The 18881-nt window shown below is 41.5% G+C and overlaps 1 protein-coding gene and 2 non-coding genes across 3 annotated transcripts; all 3 read right to left on the reverse strand.

Annotated features, from left to right (window-relative positions):
* Positions 1–446: 446 nt before the first annotated feature.
* Positions 447–14575, reverse strand: ncl (nucleolin). Its single transcript, XM_048541967.1, has 15 exons — positions 14460–14575; positions 13078–13182; positions 12060–12207; positions 10706–10807; positions 8602–8748; positions 7501–7590; positions 6009–6135; positions 5515–5651; positions 4971–5100; positions 4735–4883; positions 4363–4480; positions 3977–4104; positions 3748–3874; positions 3243–3469; positions 447–832 (listed from the first exon to the last, which is right to left on the reverse strand). Exons 1-15 carry the CDS (start codon positions 14475–14477, stop codon positions 780–782), a joined length of 1806 nt encoding a protein of 601 aa, XP_048397924.1. The 5' UTR covers positions 14478–14575; the 3' UTR covers positions 447–779.
* LOC125458054 (small nucleolar RNA SNORD20) lies at positions 4550–4628 on the reverse strand. The gene has a single exon (XR_007248734.1). It is a non-coding gene; the product is annotated as a small nucleolar RNA SNORD20 (small nucleolar RNA).
* Positions 6211–6278, reverse strand: LOC125458053 (small nucleolar RNA SNORD82). The gene has a single exon (XR_007248733.1). It is a non-coding gene; the product is annotated as a small nucleolar RNA SNORD82 (small nucleolar RNA).
* Positions 14576–18881: the final 4306 nt, after the last annotated feature.

Genomic DNA, 18881 nt, shown 5'->3' on the forward strand with positions numbered 1-18881 from the left:
TGGTGCAGGAACTTGCCACATTTTAACAGCACAGTTCAATTTTTAAGTGTTGGTATTTTTGTTGCAGACTAGTTTAGTCAAAATAGACAAATACTGGGGTTATACCAAATTATTTACTATGCTATGCAAAATAACGATGAAAGAAGCTGAGAATGCTCTAAAATTAATTCAAAAGTTTATATCCATTAGCTGATCCCAGCTGGACACTGTACTCAGCATGAGGTGGTAGAGGAGAAATAGCCCAGCTTGCGCATCCAAACGCAGGACAATATCTAAAATTTAATTTGCAATGGAAAGTCTACATCACCAACAGTAATATTACGCATTAATTCAAGATGAAAATCCAGTGGGAACCTTCAGTGGTGCTTCTTGTAAGGTATTTTACCAAGTGCTGCAATATTCTGAAGTTTACTAACCAGTTTAATGCGCACTATTAAATACCCAAATTGTGAAATAAGGTCTTTTTAATCCAGTAGACAGTATGTCAAGCACAACATTCTAAAACATATTTTGGCATTTACATTGTAACTAAAAAATCATAGGGAGCAATACATTTACACATCAGTAAAACAGGAAACTTAAATTTGACAAAATCCACAAAAGGTATACCAACAATTTCTGTCTTTACTTAATTGTAAGTCCATTCAGAAACTTAAGGAGCTCCCACCACTCCAATTTGCACAGCCAGTCAGTCCATGCAGAATCGTGGAATGTCCAACTGTGAGGCAATCAGAGGCTCTGTCTGAACACAAGGAGGTAAAGCAGTCTTATTGGCCTCTCTACTCAAATTTGATTTTCTTTCCTTGGGGAGTATTCTTTCCACCTCTGAATCCTATGAAAGAAAGTGCAAATTTAGGTTCAATCTGAAAATAAGCAAACCAATGCAGAATAACCAAATAAAAAGCTGCTCCCCAAAACAGGCTTAAGGTGGTTAACTAGTATATAATTGGTGTTGCAATAAGATGCTGAGCTACAAAGTGCAGAAAAGGCCAGCTTCAAACACTGAACAAACAGTTACACCTCTATGGATGGCCTCAGTATTACAGGACTGTATTCAGATGAGCAGGGCTACCAGACTACTGATATGCAAGAATGATATTCCCCACAAATATAAATGAAAACTCACTGCTGCACCTCGGCACTGGAATTCATAAAATGAGCCAGCTGACTGTAATCAAGTATACACAGAATTACCCTAGGGCGCACAACTGTACTGTAAGTTGCTTTCACACAAAAGCAAGAGCCACTCAGGTCTCCAAGGATGAATTTCTCAGGATTGCAAGCTTTTATCGTGATATCCGAACAAATCACAACCCCTCTAGCTCCATGAGATAACAAGGTGTAGAGCTGCATAAACACAGCAGGCCAAGTACCATCACAGGAGCAGGAAAGCTGACATTGCGGGCCTAGACCCTTCTTTAGAAATGGGTATGGGGAAGTGAGTTCTGAAATAAATAGGGAGAGAGGAGAAGGTGATAGAAGATGGATACAGGAAAAGGTAGGTGGAGAGGAGACAGACAGGTCAAAGAGTTGGGGACGGAGCCAGTAAAAATGAGTGTAGGTGGGGAGTTAGGGAGGGAATAGGTCAGTCCAGGGAGGACAGACAGGTAAAGGGGGCGGGATGAGGCTAGTAGGTAGGAGATGGGAGATGTGGGAGGAGGGGTTGGTGGGAAGAAGGGACAGGTCAGGGAGGCGGGGACAAGCTGGGCTGGTTTTGGAACGCAGTAAGGGGCGGGGAGATTTTGAAGCTTGTGAAGTCCACATTGATACCACTGGGCTGCAGAGTTCCCAAGGGAAATATGAGGTGCTGTTCCTGCAACCTTCGGGTGGCATTGCAGGAAGCCTAGGATGGACATATCATCTGAAGAATGGGAAGGGGAGTTGACAGTGAGGTGGAGTTGTTTAGTGCGAACCAAGTGTAGGCTTTCTGCAAAGCGGTCCCTAAGCCTCTGCTTGGTTTCCCTGGTGTGGACGGGGCCACAACAGGAACAGTGGATACAGTATACCACATTAGTGCAGATGAACATCTGCTTGACGTGGAGTGTCTTCTTGGGGCCTGGGATCGGGGTGCGGTATAGGGGAAGGTGTAGCACTTCCTGCTGGGGGGCTGGAGGGGAACGTGGAGCAGACAAGGGAGTCATGGAGAGTGGTCCCTCTGGAAAGCAAATAAAGGGTGGTGGGGTCGGACTGCAGATGGCGGAAGTGTCAGAGGATGATGCGTTGGATCCGGAGGTTGGGTGGGTGGTACATGAGGACAAGGGGGTTCTGTTTTGGTTGTTCTTGTAGGGAGGGCATGTGAGGGATGAGTTGCGGGGAATGCGGGAGACACGGTTGAGGGCGTTCTCGACCAGTGAGGGATTTTTTTTGGGGGGGGGGGGGGAGGAGGAGACAGTCAGTCAGTCACAGTCCTTGAAAAACTAAGACATCTGAGATATTCGGGAGTAGAATGCCACATCCTGGGAGCAGATGTGGTGGAGGCAAAGGAATTGGGAATAGGAGACGGCATTTTTGCAGGAAAGTGGCTGGGAGGTGTATTCTAGGTAGCTGTGGGAGTCGGTGGGCTTGAAATGGATATCGGTTTCCAGAGATGGCAACAGAGGTCCAGGAAGGAGAGGGGTATCAGAGATGGTCCAGGTGAACTTAAGGTTGGGGTGGAAGGTGTTGGTGAAGTGGAGGGCCTTTAGGCCACCTGCATGGAGAATGCAGGTGCATAGGGACTGGACGTCCATGGTAAAAGATGAGGTGTTGGGAACCAGGGAATTGGAAGTTTTGGAGGAAATGGAGGGCGTGAGTGGTGTCACAGATGTAGGTTGGGAATTCCTGGACCAAGGGGGAGAAAATGGAGTCAACACAGGTGGAGATCAGTTTGGTGGGGCAGGAGCAGGTGAAGACAGTGGGTCGACCAGAGCAGTCAGGTTTGTGGATTTTGGGAAGGAGATAGAAGGGGGAGGTGTGGGGTTGGGGAACAATTAGGTTGGAGGCTGTGGGTGGGAGATCACCTGAGGTGATGAGGTTGTGGATGGTTTGGTGGTTAGGTCATGATCAAGGAGGTGGTGTCAGAGTTGGCGCCTGGCCTTGGCGACAGAGGTCAGTGCGCCTTATTACAACTGCACCTCCCTTATCCGCGGGTTTAATGGTGAGGTTGGCATTGGAGCAGAGGGCTGCACATTCTGTCGGGGAAGAGGATGGAGTGGGTGAGAGGGGTGGAGAGGTTGGGGTGATTGATGTCTCTAGCTCCATACCTCCAAATCCACCCCGACCACCGCCTCGTCCACCACGGCCTCTGCCACTAAATCTGCCACGACCTCCTCGACCTCTTCCAAAGCCTCCACCTCGACCACCTCGTTGGCTGTCACCCTTTGGTCGAGCAAAATCAAGCATAATTTTGCATCCATCAATTTCTCCATCTTCCATCGCATCCTTAGCTAATTTTGCATCTTCTTCGGACGGGAAGTCCACAAAGCCAAAACTAAAACAAAGTAATAAAGCATGACATTTAAAAGTAAATCTACTGCACAAATTTCCTCCAGGAAAGAAAAATTAATCCATAATAAATACATGAATAAATCTCATTAAAACTGGTGCAAAATCAGACTTTACGTTAAGTGTGACAGACAAGCCACCATTCTTTCGAAATGGAGCAGCCTGTGGTTTACTATTCTTCTCTTGCAAATCCATTCACTGTCACAAATTAGACAGTGAGGAGCTCAATGAGAAGGCATGGAAGGGGTAATCCAGTTTACATACCCTTTTGATCGTCCAGATTCCCTGTCCATTGCAATTCTAGCACTCTCAGCTCCCTCAAAGGCTTCTTTCAAAGTTTCTTCAGTTGTCTCATCAGAAAGGCCACGAACAAACAATGTCTTGCTAGGACCTTAAAGTTGACATGGTCAGCAAATAAACATGGTTGTGCATAATGTAAATTAGTGAGAAATTTAAAAATTGCAATAGGACAAATATATCTTGTGCACTTTACCATCCCCACTCCTGTGCCCTTGGTTGCTGAAATCCAATCTCACAGTTCTCCCCTCTATTTCTGTATTGCTATGATTCTCGAGAGCTTCTTTAGCATCCTCAATAGATTCAAATTTAACAAATGCAATTCTGGAAAAAAATTGCAGAAAATAAATAAGAATAATAAAATTTTAAAAAAAACAAGCTTTTGTGAAAAGATCTCCAAGCTGGGAATGTCACTGATCTTTACCTCAATATTGTTATTCAACAATGATTAAAATTTAATATTGCAAAGAAAACAAACACTTTAAAGCCAACTTGAAGTACTGGCTTCGTAAGAAAGGCACATTACAGAACCATGGGAAGCTTTCCGGATTCTGACTGCTTCAGATATTGCATTAATCTTACCCCATTGGTCGGCCATTCTTTTCTAGAATTTTGATTGATAATGCTTTTGCAAAAATATTCTGAAGGGTATCTTCTGTTGCAGAATATGCCAAGTTATTTACAACAAGTGTATCAGAATCTGAAATGAAATTAAACTATACGTCAGTATTAACTCCTTGGTTTTCAATGCAGTTTTTTAAAACCACAGCTGGATCAGTACTTGACTATCTAGAGGAATTGTGCAAAAAGGTTCATCATGGGTTTCAGACTAACATTCATCACATCCAGCTTTCAAAAAAATCTGCAAGCATGAGTCACTATTTGTATTGTGAATGACTGTCGTGATTTTTCGAAGTGAAATTCACGTTGAGCATTCAAAGTTAAAATTCTTACTTGGTTGTGTTTGTCCAGACTTTGTATTTAACATACTCTTGTCCCCAGTGAAGTCAATAACAATGGCCCGGCCATCAACATCTGTGCCTTGTTTCTGTTCCAATGCTGAATTTGCAGCTGCTTCACTTTCAAATTCGATATACGCAATGCTGAATTCAAGAAGGTAGACAGTCAATCTATTGTTTAGGCACCATCTTTCAAAAGTACAGCCATCAATAATAAAATTTCAAACATACCCTCGTGTTCCGGAACCATCGCGAGCAACAGGAATTCTAATATCAATTGCATCATCAAAAATCTCTTTGAGGCCATCTTGTGTTATCTTGAAAGGGAGGTTTTTGACAAACAACGTCCTGCAGTCCCTTTCTGTAACAAAACAATCTCATTGGTTTCTTCATCCGATTCCATAAACATAAAACCAAAGACTGAAGGGACCAAATCACCATTACATAAATACTCTGGCAAAAAAAAAAAATGGGTGAACAATTCTTTTCCTCTTTGTTGTAGTAAATACATGTTGTAGAAAATAAGAATCAAAAAAAAAAGACAACCTCGGCAATAGGACTGTTAGCATTATGTCAACGATAACCCAACACTGTCTTTACTGCACCAGAATGTTTTCAAAATACTCCAGCCACTCCAGTAAATCAAACCCACCCATCCTAATGCACAATCAAGTAAATGTTGCATACATCAAGCAACGGCCACTCAAATATATTCAAACTGACTAGAAGTATAAGTTGACAAGTGAAAACGTGACAAAAGCCAACTTATTCATACCTCTTTTGCTATCCGCATTGCTTTCTTTGCTGCGTGCTTTGTCGAGTTTGACTGCCAGTCCTAGCACTTTGTTTCCATTGAATTCCAATGCCTTTTCCAGTTGTTCTTTGGTTTCAAAGTCAACGTAGCCAAATTTCCTACATTATGACATACACATACTGAAAAATGTAACTGTACATAAAAATGAACACAAATATAACAGATCAAATAAAGCTACTCAAAAATAAAGTTTATCATACATTGCCACATCGACTCAAGATTGTTAAAGCCAGAGTTTGAAAACAAAGTCTCCACAAATTCAGTCAGATTACCTACAAGTTAAAAGACTCAAATTTAATCTTCTTTGTAGGAAACTATGGTGGCCAGTCACTCTTTGAAACCAGGTGTTCAGTATGTAGTGAATTTATTTCTATGGTAAACAATCAGCCATGACCAGGCTGGATGCATGTTCCTGGAAACTAGCTGTTACAGCACTCTGATAATTGACCATTTACCTCGTGGATCCAATTCGGACATCTGTAACCGACAGTTTCTTTTTGGTGAAGAAACCATTCAGCGCTTTCCTTAGTTCTTCAAAGTTCTTTTCAGAGTTTAAGTTTCCAACAAACAGTGAGAATGATTCTTTAAAGTGAAGCAGAAAGGAAAAGTCAATGTACATAATTTTGAGTCTTTGATATATCGTAATGCATGCTACTGGCACATCAGAACAAAAAAACATCATACTCTTCAGTATTAAGTCCCTTTTGATAATCATCCTCTGTGCAAAGTCAGAAAAAAAATCAGTAATATGAAGCAATGAACTTCCTGAAGATACCACACTTTCAGGCTTTATGTTGATGCATACTTGGAAGTTAGTAGTTAGTGAATGTTTCAAATCTAAGCAAGCAAAATAAACTGTGAGGAACTCCAGAATGACATTACAAAATTCCCTAAGCAGAGATTAAATAAAAATTGACCAGCAGCACTTCAGGACTGCAACTTATTCTCTTCTGTGCTCCAGAAGAAACTTTTCTAAAGCAGAGCAAGACTCTCTGCAGTCGATATCTTCTGACCCAGAATTATGCGGTCATCAATTCTTAACTATCCTTGCACTGAAGGCGAGTCAGAAATTTTAGCTTGATTTTTAGGATGAACGTGTTGTGACGTGGAATCATCAACCTGTAACCATCAATCTTTTCATAACGAATTTATTACCATGAATATTACTTCTACAAAAGTTTTAAAAAATGTTCATACTAAGGGGATAAAAGATGGTGCAAGCATCTGCATGTATATATTCAGGATAAAAAAAGTGCAACATAACAATTCAAATAAGCTCTATTCTAAATTTTGATTTTTATGTTAACACATAGAACATAGAACAATACAGTGCAGAACAGGCCCTTTGGCCCTCGATGTTGCGCTGACGCATGAATTTGAACATTATTTATCATGCAAGTTATCCATTCTATCAGATACATGGCAATTCCTTCCATGGTTCCTTTAAAATTCTGATCTTGGGGTCCCCAATAATTACTGAAGAAAATTTAAGGCTGTTCAGGTTTTTAAAAAACAAGCTGTCAAAACTTTACAATCTACCTTATGAGGAAAAGCTGAGTTGCCACTGCAGGACCTGAACTCATGATCTTCCTAAAGAAGATGGTCTCCTTTGAATGAACACTAGAAATAATTGCCAGGAATTCAGACGAAGGACACTACCTAGTGGAGCAATGGGATATTCTTGGATCTCAGTTGAAATATTAGCTGTTGTCTCTTGCCATAGATGTTGCTACACATGCTGGGTAATTCTCAGCATATCATAACAGTTTCAAGTGTTCCAAAACAACTGCAACCTTCTCTAAGGCGGTTTCCTTCACTCTACCATCTCTCACATTCTTGGTCACTGGCTCCAAAGTCTGATTTGGATCGGTGTCCACTTTCCAAATAACTAAAATGAATACTTTTAGTTTAGAAAATTTTTGTTTAATGGATTTTTCCTGTACTCACCATCACTGTCAGATTTTTGCTTCTTAGCTGGAGTGGCTGACTTCTGTTCCACTTTCTTTCTCTTTCCAGCTTTTGTTGTTACAGCAATCTCTGAAAAAATTCAATCAACTCATTGATTCAAAATAATACATCGCTCTAGTAACAAAGTTAGTTTTACATTTTGCCCTTCTTATTGAATAAACATTTCACAGATGTTCAATCCTGTGCTACAGAAAAAGCTTCTAATCTGTATTTAGGCCATACAGACTGGAATGCCTTGCAAATATCAACACTGCCAGCTATTTGCTTAAAAAAAAGGCAGACATTTCTCAAGTTATCCAAGAGGCCAGTTCAGTGAATGCAGCTATAAAATGAACTAATGATAAATTGAACTTTATGCTCTACTGCCTGTAGAACCAGATGTGGGTTTTACATTCTCCTAATTGGATGATCCATAATACTTGATTATCCCTAATCTGCAACAAAGTTCCACGGGTTGAATTTAGAATCAAAGCACATTTCTATGATCAATTTCTAGGTATTAAATATAAATACCACAACCTCACTGTAGAAAAACATCTAATGTGCTAACTGAGTCTGGAGTTGCCCAGATGAATCTGCATTAAGTGTATTCCAATCTAATGAACAGATCTAAATCAAAATTACATCAAAACCAAAATGTACTTTATTCCACATCCCACGGGCAGAAGGGTGGATTGACCAAAACAGGAATATGAAAACGAATTACTGCTTGCTTGGGCACAGAGGCTTTAGCGGATATCAAACATCAAACATTCTGATGTGTGTGACTCTTTTACATGCTTGTTTTAGCCAAAAAGAAGCTCAGAGGGATGAATTGTATGAACAGCAGCAAACTTGCTGGAAAAGCTCAGCAGGTCTGGCAGCACCAGCAAAGAAAAAAAATCAGAGTTAACGTTTCGGGTCCAGTGACCCTTTCTCAGAACAGCCTGTTCTGGGTCAGGTTAACTCTGAATTTTTTCTTCACAGGTGCTGCCCAACCTGCTGAGCATTTCTAGCTACTTTGCTAGACTAATGATGTGGACTAAAACTCTGAATTCACATTTGGAATTGCATATTTTGCAACATGATATTTACACTTACCAACTTCTTCCTCTTCGTCATCTTCCTCATCCTCTTCGTCATCTTCTTCATCGTCTTCGTCATCTTCTTCATCCTGAACTTTCACCATGCCAGCTTTTTTAGCCTTGGATGATGGTGCTGTATCCATAGCCTCTTCTTCCTCAGATTCTTTGAATTAAATGATGTTTTAAAAAAAAAGCTCAATTACTGACAAGTAGGGTGAAGGCATTCAGAAGTAACCACAGCTGGAACCTTTAAAGAACCAGACCACCGATGATTACGTAAAAATATAGATAGGGTACTAAGCTATTCAATCACAGTGGGTGCTAATGACCACATTTAAAAGAAACTGTTGTCTGTATTCAAACATACAAACCTTTCCTGCAAACCAACAGTATTGGGGTAAGTCCATTTAAAAATCGTTGTGGAATCTGATTCCACCTCACTTGAGGCGTGTTGCCCTGCAGAGTAAACTTCTCATTCTTCTGGATCTTTAGCCCATTGTTTTATTACCATCACTGGTTTGCCAAAGGAATTCCCAAATTTGAATAATTACATTAGAAAGCTCCTAACAACAGCAGCTTTTCCCAAAGTCTCTACATATATGAACTTCTTCACCCCTGGTATACATCAAAAGCAGCCTTGTTAAAGGGTCTTACCCAGAAGTATACAAAATATCCAGCTGACGTGTAACTGGTGCTGTGCTGTTTCTGCGTAGGTTAGTGGTATTTCCAATTAGTTGTCATTTGCAAAAGCAAATAATCTACCTCTTGTCAACACAACCAACTTCAACCCAGACCTCTCTTACACCCAAGTACATTATAAATAAGTGTAAAGCATCAAATGCCACCTATCTTTATCAACTCTTCAAGTCTGTACATGTCTTGTTCACAACTTGCAAGATCACCGAGCTTTTTATCATCTGAACTACTTCTATACTCAACTCCAGGTCACAATCAAGAAAGCCAACTCTTCAAATATGGACCTAACGGACTTCCATTGCATAATTCTCTACAGTTCATCTGTTTTCCACATATTTCTGCCTTCTGCCTCTTTATTCCACTGTCAATTAAACTGCTCAGGGGTTAGGATGTATGCCACCTGGGTGTCCAAATACTGAGCAAAGCAGTCTAACCAATACTTACAGTTCTAGAGTACTTCAACTTCAAAGACAGACCCGAAGTACGCATTCAATATTTTACTCATATCCCACGCTTCAATGCAACTTTTCAGCCCCTCCTTCCATTGCCACCACCACTCTAACCAGTTTCACCATTCTTCAAAACCTTCTTTCAAACTGTAAACTTAAAAAAGGGTTCATTTTTATACTACCTGATCAATCTGTCTTTCCTTACCCCCCAATTATTATATGCACATGAAATTCTGTCTAGTTTCTATTACATTTTCAAATGTAATTTCACTCCAACCTGCTTTGTTTTAATTCAACTTCTGTCCTTTTCTTACAAGATATCTTTGGATACTCTTTATCTTTGTTCAAAAGAAATGAAATTTGCCTTCTTTCCTTTTAGATTTTCATTGATCTCTTTTTGTAACTGCTTCAAACACATACCTTTCACTGTTTTGGCCTAACGTTCTACTGCAATAAACTTGCCCTACAGAGTAGGATACACACACCCATTAACAAAGAACAGGACAACACAGGAACAGGTCCTTTGGCCCACGTCTATGCCAATCTAATCCATCAGCCTGAATATGGTCTGTATCACTACTTCCTGCCTGCTCATGCACGTATGTAAATGTCTTTTAAACATTGCTATCCTGTCTGTTCCAACCAACTGCTTGGAAGCCTTCAGGTCCTCAATTAAAATTCACAAATTTATCTGCTAGCCCATTTGCACCTTTGGAGTGTAATGCCTGTGCCTTGTGTGTGCTTCTCCCCCACAAATCAGTTCTGAGGAAGGGTCACCGGACCCGAAACGTTTAACTCTGTTTTCTCCTCCACAGATGTGGCCAGACCTGCTGAGCTTTTCCAGCAACTTTGTTTTTGTTCCTGATTTACAGCATCCGTAGTTCTTTTGGTTTTTAATTCAACAGTTAGCTAGTTAAATTAACCCAAATAAACGTGCTTCAAGCAGATATGCCTATATAATAAAATTCTCTTTACCATCCTCATCATCGTCGTCGTCATCATCTTCGTCTGACTCTTCTTTTGCTTTTTTAGTCATGACGGCCGCACACTTAGCAGGTTTCTCTTCTTCAGACTCTTCTGAAACAAAAACATTCAGGCACTACTTCAATAATTACAGATAGTTATCTCCTTGGCACAATAAAATGAGATGGTAGGTTGCAAACAAGAAAAGTAAAAAGTTGCACATGGTAACAGTGTGGAGCTGGAGTAACGCAGCAGGCCAGGCAGCATCAGAGAAGCAGGAAAGGTGAAGGGTCTCAACCCAAAACGTCAATAAACACGAGTTTAGTGCTGGCAGAAATGGGGAAATGAATCAGGTATGGCTGAGGTCCCTGTCAACCACCGAGGCAGGGAATCCTAGGCTGAGGAAAGACTGTGCTCCCCATAAAAGATGGCCTCCATCAGAACAGATGCAGAAACAAAGGAACTGGGAGAATGGAATAGGGTACTTACAGGAAGCAGGATGCAATTATGTACAGTCAAGGTATCTGTACAAGTTGATACCTTCATAATGAACATAAATAACCAGCTTATGGCCACATATGGAAACAGATGTCCTGGAAGGTAACAGAGGAGTCAGACACACACCAGGTGAAGGTGACAGCAGGATGGAAATTAGGAACAAAATTGATAAATTTTCTCAATTTTAGTTGGGAGGGGGAAGGAGCAAAAAAGCTGACGTTTCAGGCCTAGACTGTTCATAAGAAAAAGCTTTTTCTGATGAAGGGTCTAAGCCCAGGCCTGAAACGTCAGCTTTTGTGCTCCTAAGATGCTGCTTGGCCTGCGGCGTTCAACCAGCTTCACACTTTGTTATCTCGGAATCTCCAGCATCTGCAGTTTCCATTAGCTCTGCTACAATGTGTGTTTTGTTTACACAAATTGGCTGTAATATGATTGATGAATAATAGACACTGTTTGGATAACACTAATTCTCTGCTGTACAGGTTTAGCGATTTTCTATAGCGTGAGGTCATACAAGAACGCAACTACTGCATTACAGGAGAACTACCTGTACTGGAGAAAGATTTGTAGGTGGAGACACCAAGTACCATCAGAACAAGTAATGTTCCACGTAACCCATGAAGAAATAGACATAACTGGTATCCCTGGAGAGCACACAGCCACAACTCTGACCTGTAGCTACTGAGTGGAGTTAAAGGTGAAGTCGTTCAGTATGACCCGAATGGACGATTGGGGTGGTCCCTATCATTTTATAGGAAGACTCACTGTCAACCTTAGAATGATAACCCAGCTGAAGTATCATGGAACATTTTACTGCCCTGAAGATGGCAAGATTAGATGACAAATACTGCGGCTTTTGAGCACCTACCAGAATCATCCTCCTCCTCATCATCTTCCTCCTCCTCCACCTCCTCTTCCTCCTCGCTGCTCTCTTTCTTTACAGCTTTACCATTTTTTTTGTTGGAAGACTGTGGGGTCTTAGCAACCTTCTTAATTGGTGGTGGTGCTGGCAGTTCCTAAATCAATGTCATTTAAAATATAATGTGATTACTACATTTACTAATACATTCAACAATACCAAAAATCTGGTCAGAAATAATATAATGCAGACAAATGGCAAAATTTGGTTAACTTCATTCCATACTCGGGAAAATCAGTATCCCAAGATTCAGTTTGATACAACAAATTTGGAAGCACTGCAACAAACCAAACTCCACAACTTCAAAACGACTGTTAAAAGGACAGTTTTTTTTGATGATAAGTTCAATGTTAAGAGACATGAAGCAATTTATGTTGGTTGGAAGAATGTGGTAGAAAACAAAGAGAACAGGTCTAAAGGAGCAGAGGGAACTGGATGCATATAGATACAAATCATTGAGGATCCACAACAGAAAGCAGTTAACAAAGTGTACAATTGCGCAGGCTTAATTAATTGGGTCATGGAGTACTCAGGCTACAGTGAAATTTCGCAAGGCAGTAATACAACTTTTGCTGGAATATTGCATTTAATTCTGGATGCCCTACTTTAAAATGTGAAGGCATTGAAGAAACGCAAGAAAACATTCACATATGCAGTAAGAAGTACTAGAAACCTTAGTCACAAACGTTGGGACTCTACCTTGGAGAAAAAAAGATTTGAAAAAGGCATTCCAAAATCATGAGGCAGAATAGATAGAAACTGTTTCCATCCTGAATGGATTAAAAGTCTCAAGTGTATTGCCACACTGCACCCGAAGGGAGGTTTAACTGAGGATTCTTCATAGTAAAATTGGGCTGTGTGTTCAAGGTTTCAGGGAGACACAGAAGAATAGCTTTAAGTGAATCATCCACCTGGAGACTTGATGGGCTTAATACATTGTGATTTTTGACTGAAATGGAATAATTACCTCCTCTTCACTTTCCTCATCAGAAGTGGACTCTTCAAACTCTTCAGCAGGTGGTGGTGGTGGTGGAGGGGCAGCCTTTTTAGGTTTTCCTTGCTTGTTACCTGCCTGAAGAATAAAACTAAATTAGATTTTCCATATGCTATACAGAGGGCATAAATTCTACCCTGAAAAATCAAATGGCCCATAATATTTACATCAAATGTGCAATTACACTAGGGAAGTTACTGAGCTCCCACTTTCATGCAAAAGCAACTAAACTATGACTAAAAATTAAACAAATTCAAAATGAGGCCTGTGGTATGAAATATTAGATGCTTTCAGACCCAAGGATTTCCAGCATTCATTTTTTACTTGAGACTCCCAGCACCAGCAAATTCTTTTGGATCAGAGCAAGCAATTTGACACAGATTTAAAATGTAGCTTTAAACACCTATTCACTGCTCATTTTTTTTGTTTTCATTACTCATAACAATCAGTGGTGTTTTACATAACAGCAATTACACTTCAGAAGTATTTCACTGCCCCTCTGGGCATAATCTAAACAAAAGGGTCTAAATAATGATTTTCTTGCTTGCATGCCTATAAAATCCGGGAACAATGATCGACCACATTTGGGCGAGTTTCTTTTAAAATCAGCAATGAACTCAAATGTAGGAATGGCTCAATAGCAATGGAGAAACAAGTTCCAAGCGACCAAAAGCAACCAGGAGAACGCCCGAAAATGGTCAACATGCAGGTTCAAGTCATACACGTGTTTCCCAAAACGTGGACTTGCCTGAACAAGGCGGACGCGTTTGCAGGACGCAACCTTTTTTCGGGGGGGGGGGGGGGGGGAAGAGAAGGGATGTGGAGGTGGACGATAGAAATTGAATTAAACAGCAAAATAAAAATTTAAGACATGAACGTCGGTAATACAGCGGGACTCAGAGACGCGCGAAGTAGCAGGCGGGTGCAGGGCGAACAGGAACCCCGGAGTGCGAGCCCAACGCACTATCAAAGACCCCAATCGGGAGATAGAGTGGATGAGCCCGGAGCTCGGATGGCCCGGGCGAAGGTAGCGACTTAAAACAAACACGAAGCCCGTGGGGAAAAAAGATAGGTTCGGGCGAGGATGGGAACAAATCGCCTGAATTCCCTCCAGCCTGCGCCATGAGCGTAGACACGACGAGTGAGCGTGTTGGGGGAGGGGGGGGTGGAGAGAGGAACGTTATAGGCCGAGACCAACACGCGGTCCAGGGGCCTCGATCTTGCCAGCTCTCAGGGACCCGACGGAAGTCTCACTCGGGCCCCGATTCGCGGCCATCAGATCAGGGAGTCTACAGCCGAAGGCGACAAAGAGCCAGGCAGATTGCACACATAGGCCCACAACATAACTCACTCACCTTAGCGAGTTTCACCATCTTGTCTACACAAGCGAACGGAGCGATCCCACGTGTCTCTGTTCCCCCCGCGAGCTGCGCAGCAAAAGAGAAAGCCACCCGGAACGTCACCACTTTGACTGACATCACGCCCACGTGATGCGTTCTCACCAATCGGAAATTCCAGAACCTAGCCCCGCCCGCAGAGGCTAACCAATCGTGTCCTGGGTTCATGCGTTGGAGGTGGGGCCCTCCACAGCATCCACCTCGGGCCAGGAACGACCCAATAGTCGGGTGGACGAGCCAATCAGAGCTGATCAGTGTTCCAGGCGGCGAATCAGCAGCTCGTGTATTACTCAAAAAGGCCAAATGATGGCTGGGCTACTTTAAAATGGCCGTCCTGAGTATCGAATAAACTGTGGTTTGTTCAAAACTGCTTTCTGATTGGGCTTGCTTCGGGGGGGGGGTGGAAAGATAGGGTTAATTTGGGGTCTACTGTTTCTTGTACGGTTGGGATATTATGAGAGTGAAATCGGTGTTGACTCGCTGAAGTGAAATGGCTTTGGCCGGGGGGGGGGGGGGGGGAGGGTGAGTGAAAGTGATGTAGGAGGCTGAAGCATTGCTTGAATGACATTAAACCAACCTTTTTGAGAGTGTAACGGTATTTTTGTTTAAATTTTTTTCACTTTTCAACTCAACAGCTTATTTGCCGTCGACAAGTTGAACTCATTTGGAGTAAAATAGTTTATTTTCGTTTCTTCACCCTCAATTCTAATTTTATCGTGATGTATTATAAGTTCACAACTTCCCTTTATAAAACTATGAATGTCATATGGCTGATACATGTCCCAAACAGACCTGGAAAACTACAGACCACTGTAATACTGAAAATAGCAGACATGACTAGGAACCTAAAGGGCAACTTTTTCCACATAGAGGATGGTTTGTGTACAAAATGATCTGCCAGAGGAAGTAGTAAAGGCTGGTACAACTACACAACTTTAAACCTATCATGCACCTGGATAGCTACATGAATAGGAAAGGTTTAGAAAGGTATTGGCCAAATGCTGGCAAATGGGATTAGATTAATTTAAAGATAGTAGGAACTGCTGCTGCTGGAGAATCTGAGATAACAAAGTGTAGAGATGGATGAACACAGCAGACCAAGCAGTGTCCAAGGGGTTAAAACTGATTCAGTGTTAATTGGAACTTATTAATTTAAGATGTCTGATTGACCTGGATGAATTGGACCAAAGGGTCTGCTTCTATGCTGTACAAAGCAATGCCTCTTTCACTGGGTACCGGCCATGATTTAGTGAAGGCTGGAATCGAAATGTCTTGGGCTGTGTGCGTCAAAGATTATGTTTTAATGTTAGTGTCAGATATGTGGTGAGGCAGTTCAGAGTATAACGTACAGAGAATGTTGAATTGATTGCACAGTTTGCAATTTGAAGTGAGCTGTCTCAGTCTGAATGGGATGTATTTGCTAAATATTGAAGACTGTTAACATCTGTGCATGTTAGATTTTTTTTCCTAAGTCTAGTAATATTTGTCAAAATGTTTTTGTTTGCAAATTCTACGAATATGTATATTTTTGGGGCATAAAACATATCCCAGATAACATGTTTGGTGTTGAGAAAGGCCCTTCCTGTGAGATCCTTCTACATTCTCCAAGTCTGTCAGTCTACATTCTGCCCTTGAGATAACTATGGTGAGAAAGAGACTGTTACCTTGAGGACGGTGCCTTTGCAATGGAAATGAGAAGATAGGTGTAACTGTTTCAGTCAAGATTCATTTTAAGCAGCTCTGCGCACCCACAAGTGCAAGACTATTGAGCACAATGAGACAAACAGCTACTGCATTAAGGACTATCAACTTGATGAAAAATGCCCTTTAGTCTCCCTGGAGTTTGCTGGTCTCCCAGTTGTCCTTGACTGAGTATTGCAGAATGGCAAATTCCAATGTCCAGAACTATAGTGCATGCTGAGGAATAAGCTATACCAAGCTTTAGCCATTCTAGATCTGCAGTGATGAAAGGCCTTTCAGCCATAGCATATTAGGGGACTGGAAACCATAGAACACATCAACCTTTGTAACTTAGAACGCACACTACAAATCAAAAGAATTGAACATATATCGAGGCACCTTCAAATAGGAAGTAATGTACAGAGAAAAATGTTATCTCTATTTTACTTGTAATTTGCAATTTGAAATGTTTTGCCCTATGCCTCAAGAGCTGACATGAAATGTGTTTCTTAAATTAGATGTCTGCAATTGGATTGATTGGAACAATGATGTATGGGGTCAAGTTGAATTTTATTGCAAATTCTGTAATGTTCAAGTTGAAATAATTTGCATTGTAATTTTGCAAATGTTATGAATAAAGTTTATTTTTGGAACAAATGTATCCCAGATAATGAAGGTGCCCCAGTCAAAACTTCCCTTTCCATGAGTGACATCAGCATCTTCTGCTTGGATCTGCTGTCGGATTAATTAGCATCTATAACTAGTTCAAATGGGCCTTGTGAGCCAAGATGAAATGAGTCAAAAAGGTGACTTTTTTGGTGGGGATAATGACTGACCTATCCTTTGTCTCCTTCACAATCTGATCATATAAAACTGAAAGTGCTGCGGTTATAGTTTGGAGGAGGCCTGGACACTAAACTTGGAGTAAGTAGCCAAGGTGAGATTAAAAAGTGGACATGGGGGAGTGATGCTTCCTCTTCATTTCAATTAAGAACCTGGTCATTGGGTGCTAGATGATTCGTGTTGCTGTACGTGGCATAGACCTGGCCCAATCCTTGTTCCTAAGCTGTGATGATTGCCCAAGCCATCTTCTGTTTTACTTAGACTTTGAAAATAGATGCTATATTTGGGTTATGATATACAAACTTCCAAAAAAAAGCAGGAAAAATTTACCCAATATTACAGTTATAGTTGCGTGATGTGCATGGATTTTCTGTAGGCAAACCCCAAAAGTCACTGTGCTAGCAATCTACTGTTTGTTGCGATGCTAAGGATATGTCTAATCACAATGCCACTCCAGATAGCTAGACTGTGCCTTGTGGGGAAACTTGTGTGGAAGATATTACACCACAGGTCTCAAGCATTACTAGTACGTAATGTCTTTGAGATCGTGCTGGAAAAGTTCAGAAGTCACATGATACCAGGTTATAGTCCAACAGGTATATTTGGCAACTGAATGTGAAGTCACCTGATGAAGCAGCGCTCTGAAAGTTTGTGCTTTCAATAAACCCGTTGGACTATAACTTGGTGTCGTGTGACTTCTGACTTGGTTCCCCCAAGTCTAATGCTGGCACCTTCACATCATCCTGAAAAAGGAGAAGGTATGTCCTGTCGAATGGTTCCCTTGTGAAGAATGTCAGTTATTTAGCAGAATGCCTTATCAGCAGAACTTGTAAACAAGTAAGATACAACATTTCTACCTCTCAAGGATAGTTTCCAAAAAAAATACACTTACAATCCTTTGGATGTCCTTGTGGCATAAGAGTTTAACCTGAGACCACATTTGGTAAATTGTCAGGACTATCAATGGTAATGAATGTGCAGGTGTCTTCTATGTTGTCTGGATTCTAACGTTTCTTTCCTGTTGGTGTTGTCATTGAAATTTTCTTCTTGAGAGGCAGAGAGAATACTTCTTCCAGCTTGTTTCATTTATGCAGTCAAAAGTCTATCGTGTGCTGTTTCAAAAAAGCTCTTGAAATATAAGCTGACAGTAAATTGCTGGAATTTGATAATCAGTTGTCCATATTTTATATCATCACAACATCTGGCATGCATCTCTGATAGTCCTGTGTAGCACTTCCACACTATTGATATCTCTTGAAAAAATGTAATTGCTGTCAAACTTTTTGACACAGAAACATTAACAATTATTGCATAACAAATGTTCCTACTACTGTAGGAATGGGAACAGTGATAACAAATGCTTTAATAACTTATGTGGAGCTGGATGAACACAGCAGGCCAAGCAGCATCTCAGGAGCACAAAGGCTGACGTTTCGGGCCTAGACCGTTCAGCAGAAAAGGGGAATGGGGAGAGGATTCTGACATAAGTAGGGAGAGGGGGTGAGGTGGACCGAAGATGGACAGACGAGAAGATGGGTGGGGAGGTAGGGAGGGGATAGGTCAGTCCGGGGAAGACAGACAGGTCAAGGGGGCGGGATGAGGTAGGAAATGGAGGTGCGGCTTGAGGTGGGAGGAAGGGATAGGTGAGAGGAAGAACAGGTTAGACAGGCAGGGATGAGCTGGGCTCGTTTTGGGATGCAGTGGCGGGAGGGGAGATTTTGAAGCTGGTGAAATCCACATTGATACCATTGGGCTGCAGGGTTCCCAAGCGGAATATGAGTTGCTGTTCCTGCAACCTTCGGTGGCCTCATTATGTCACTGCAGGAGGCCCAGGATGGACATGTCGTCTGCGGAATG

The sequence above is a fragment of the Stegostoma tigrinum genome, chromosome 14, assembly GCF_030684315.1.
Source record: "Stegostoma tigrinum isolate sSteTig4 chromosome 14, sSteTig4.hap1, whole genome shotgun sequence".
NCBI classification, from domain to species: domain Eukaryota; kingdom Metazoa; phylum Chordata; class Chondrichthyes; order Orectolobiformes; family Stegostomatidae; genus Stegostoma; species Stegostoma tigrinum.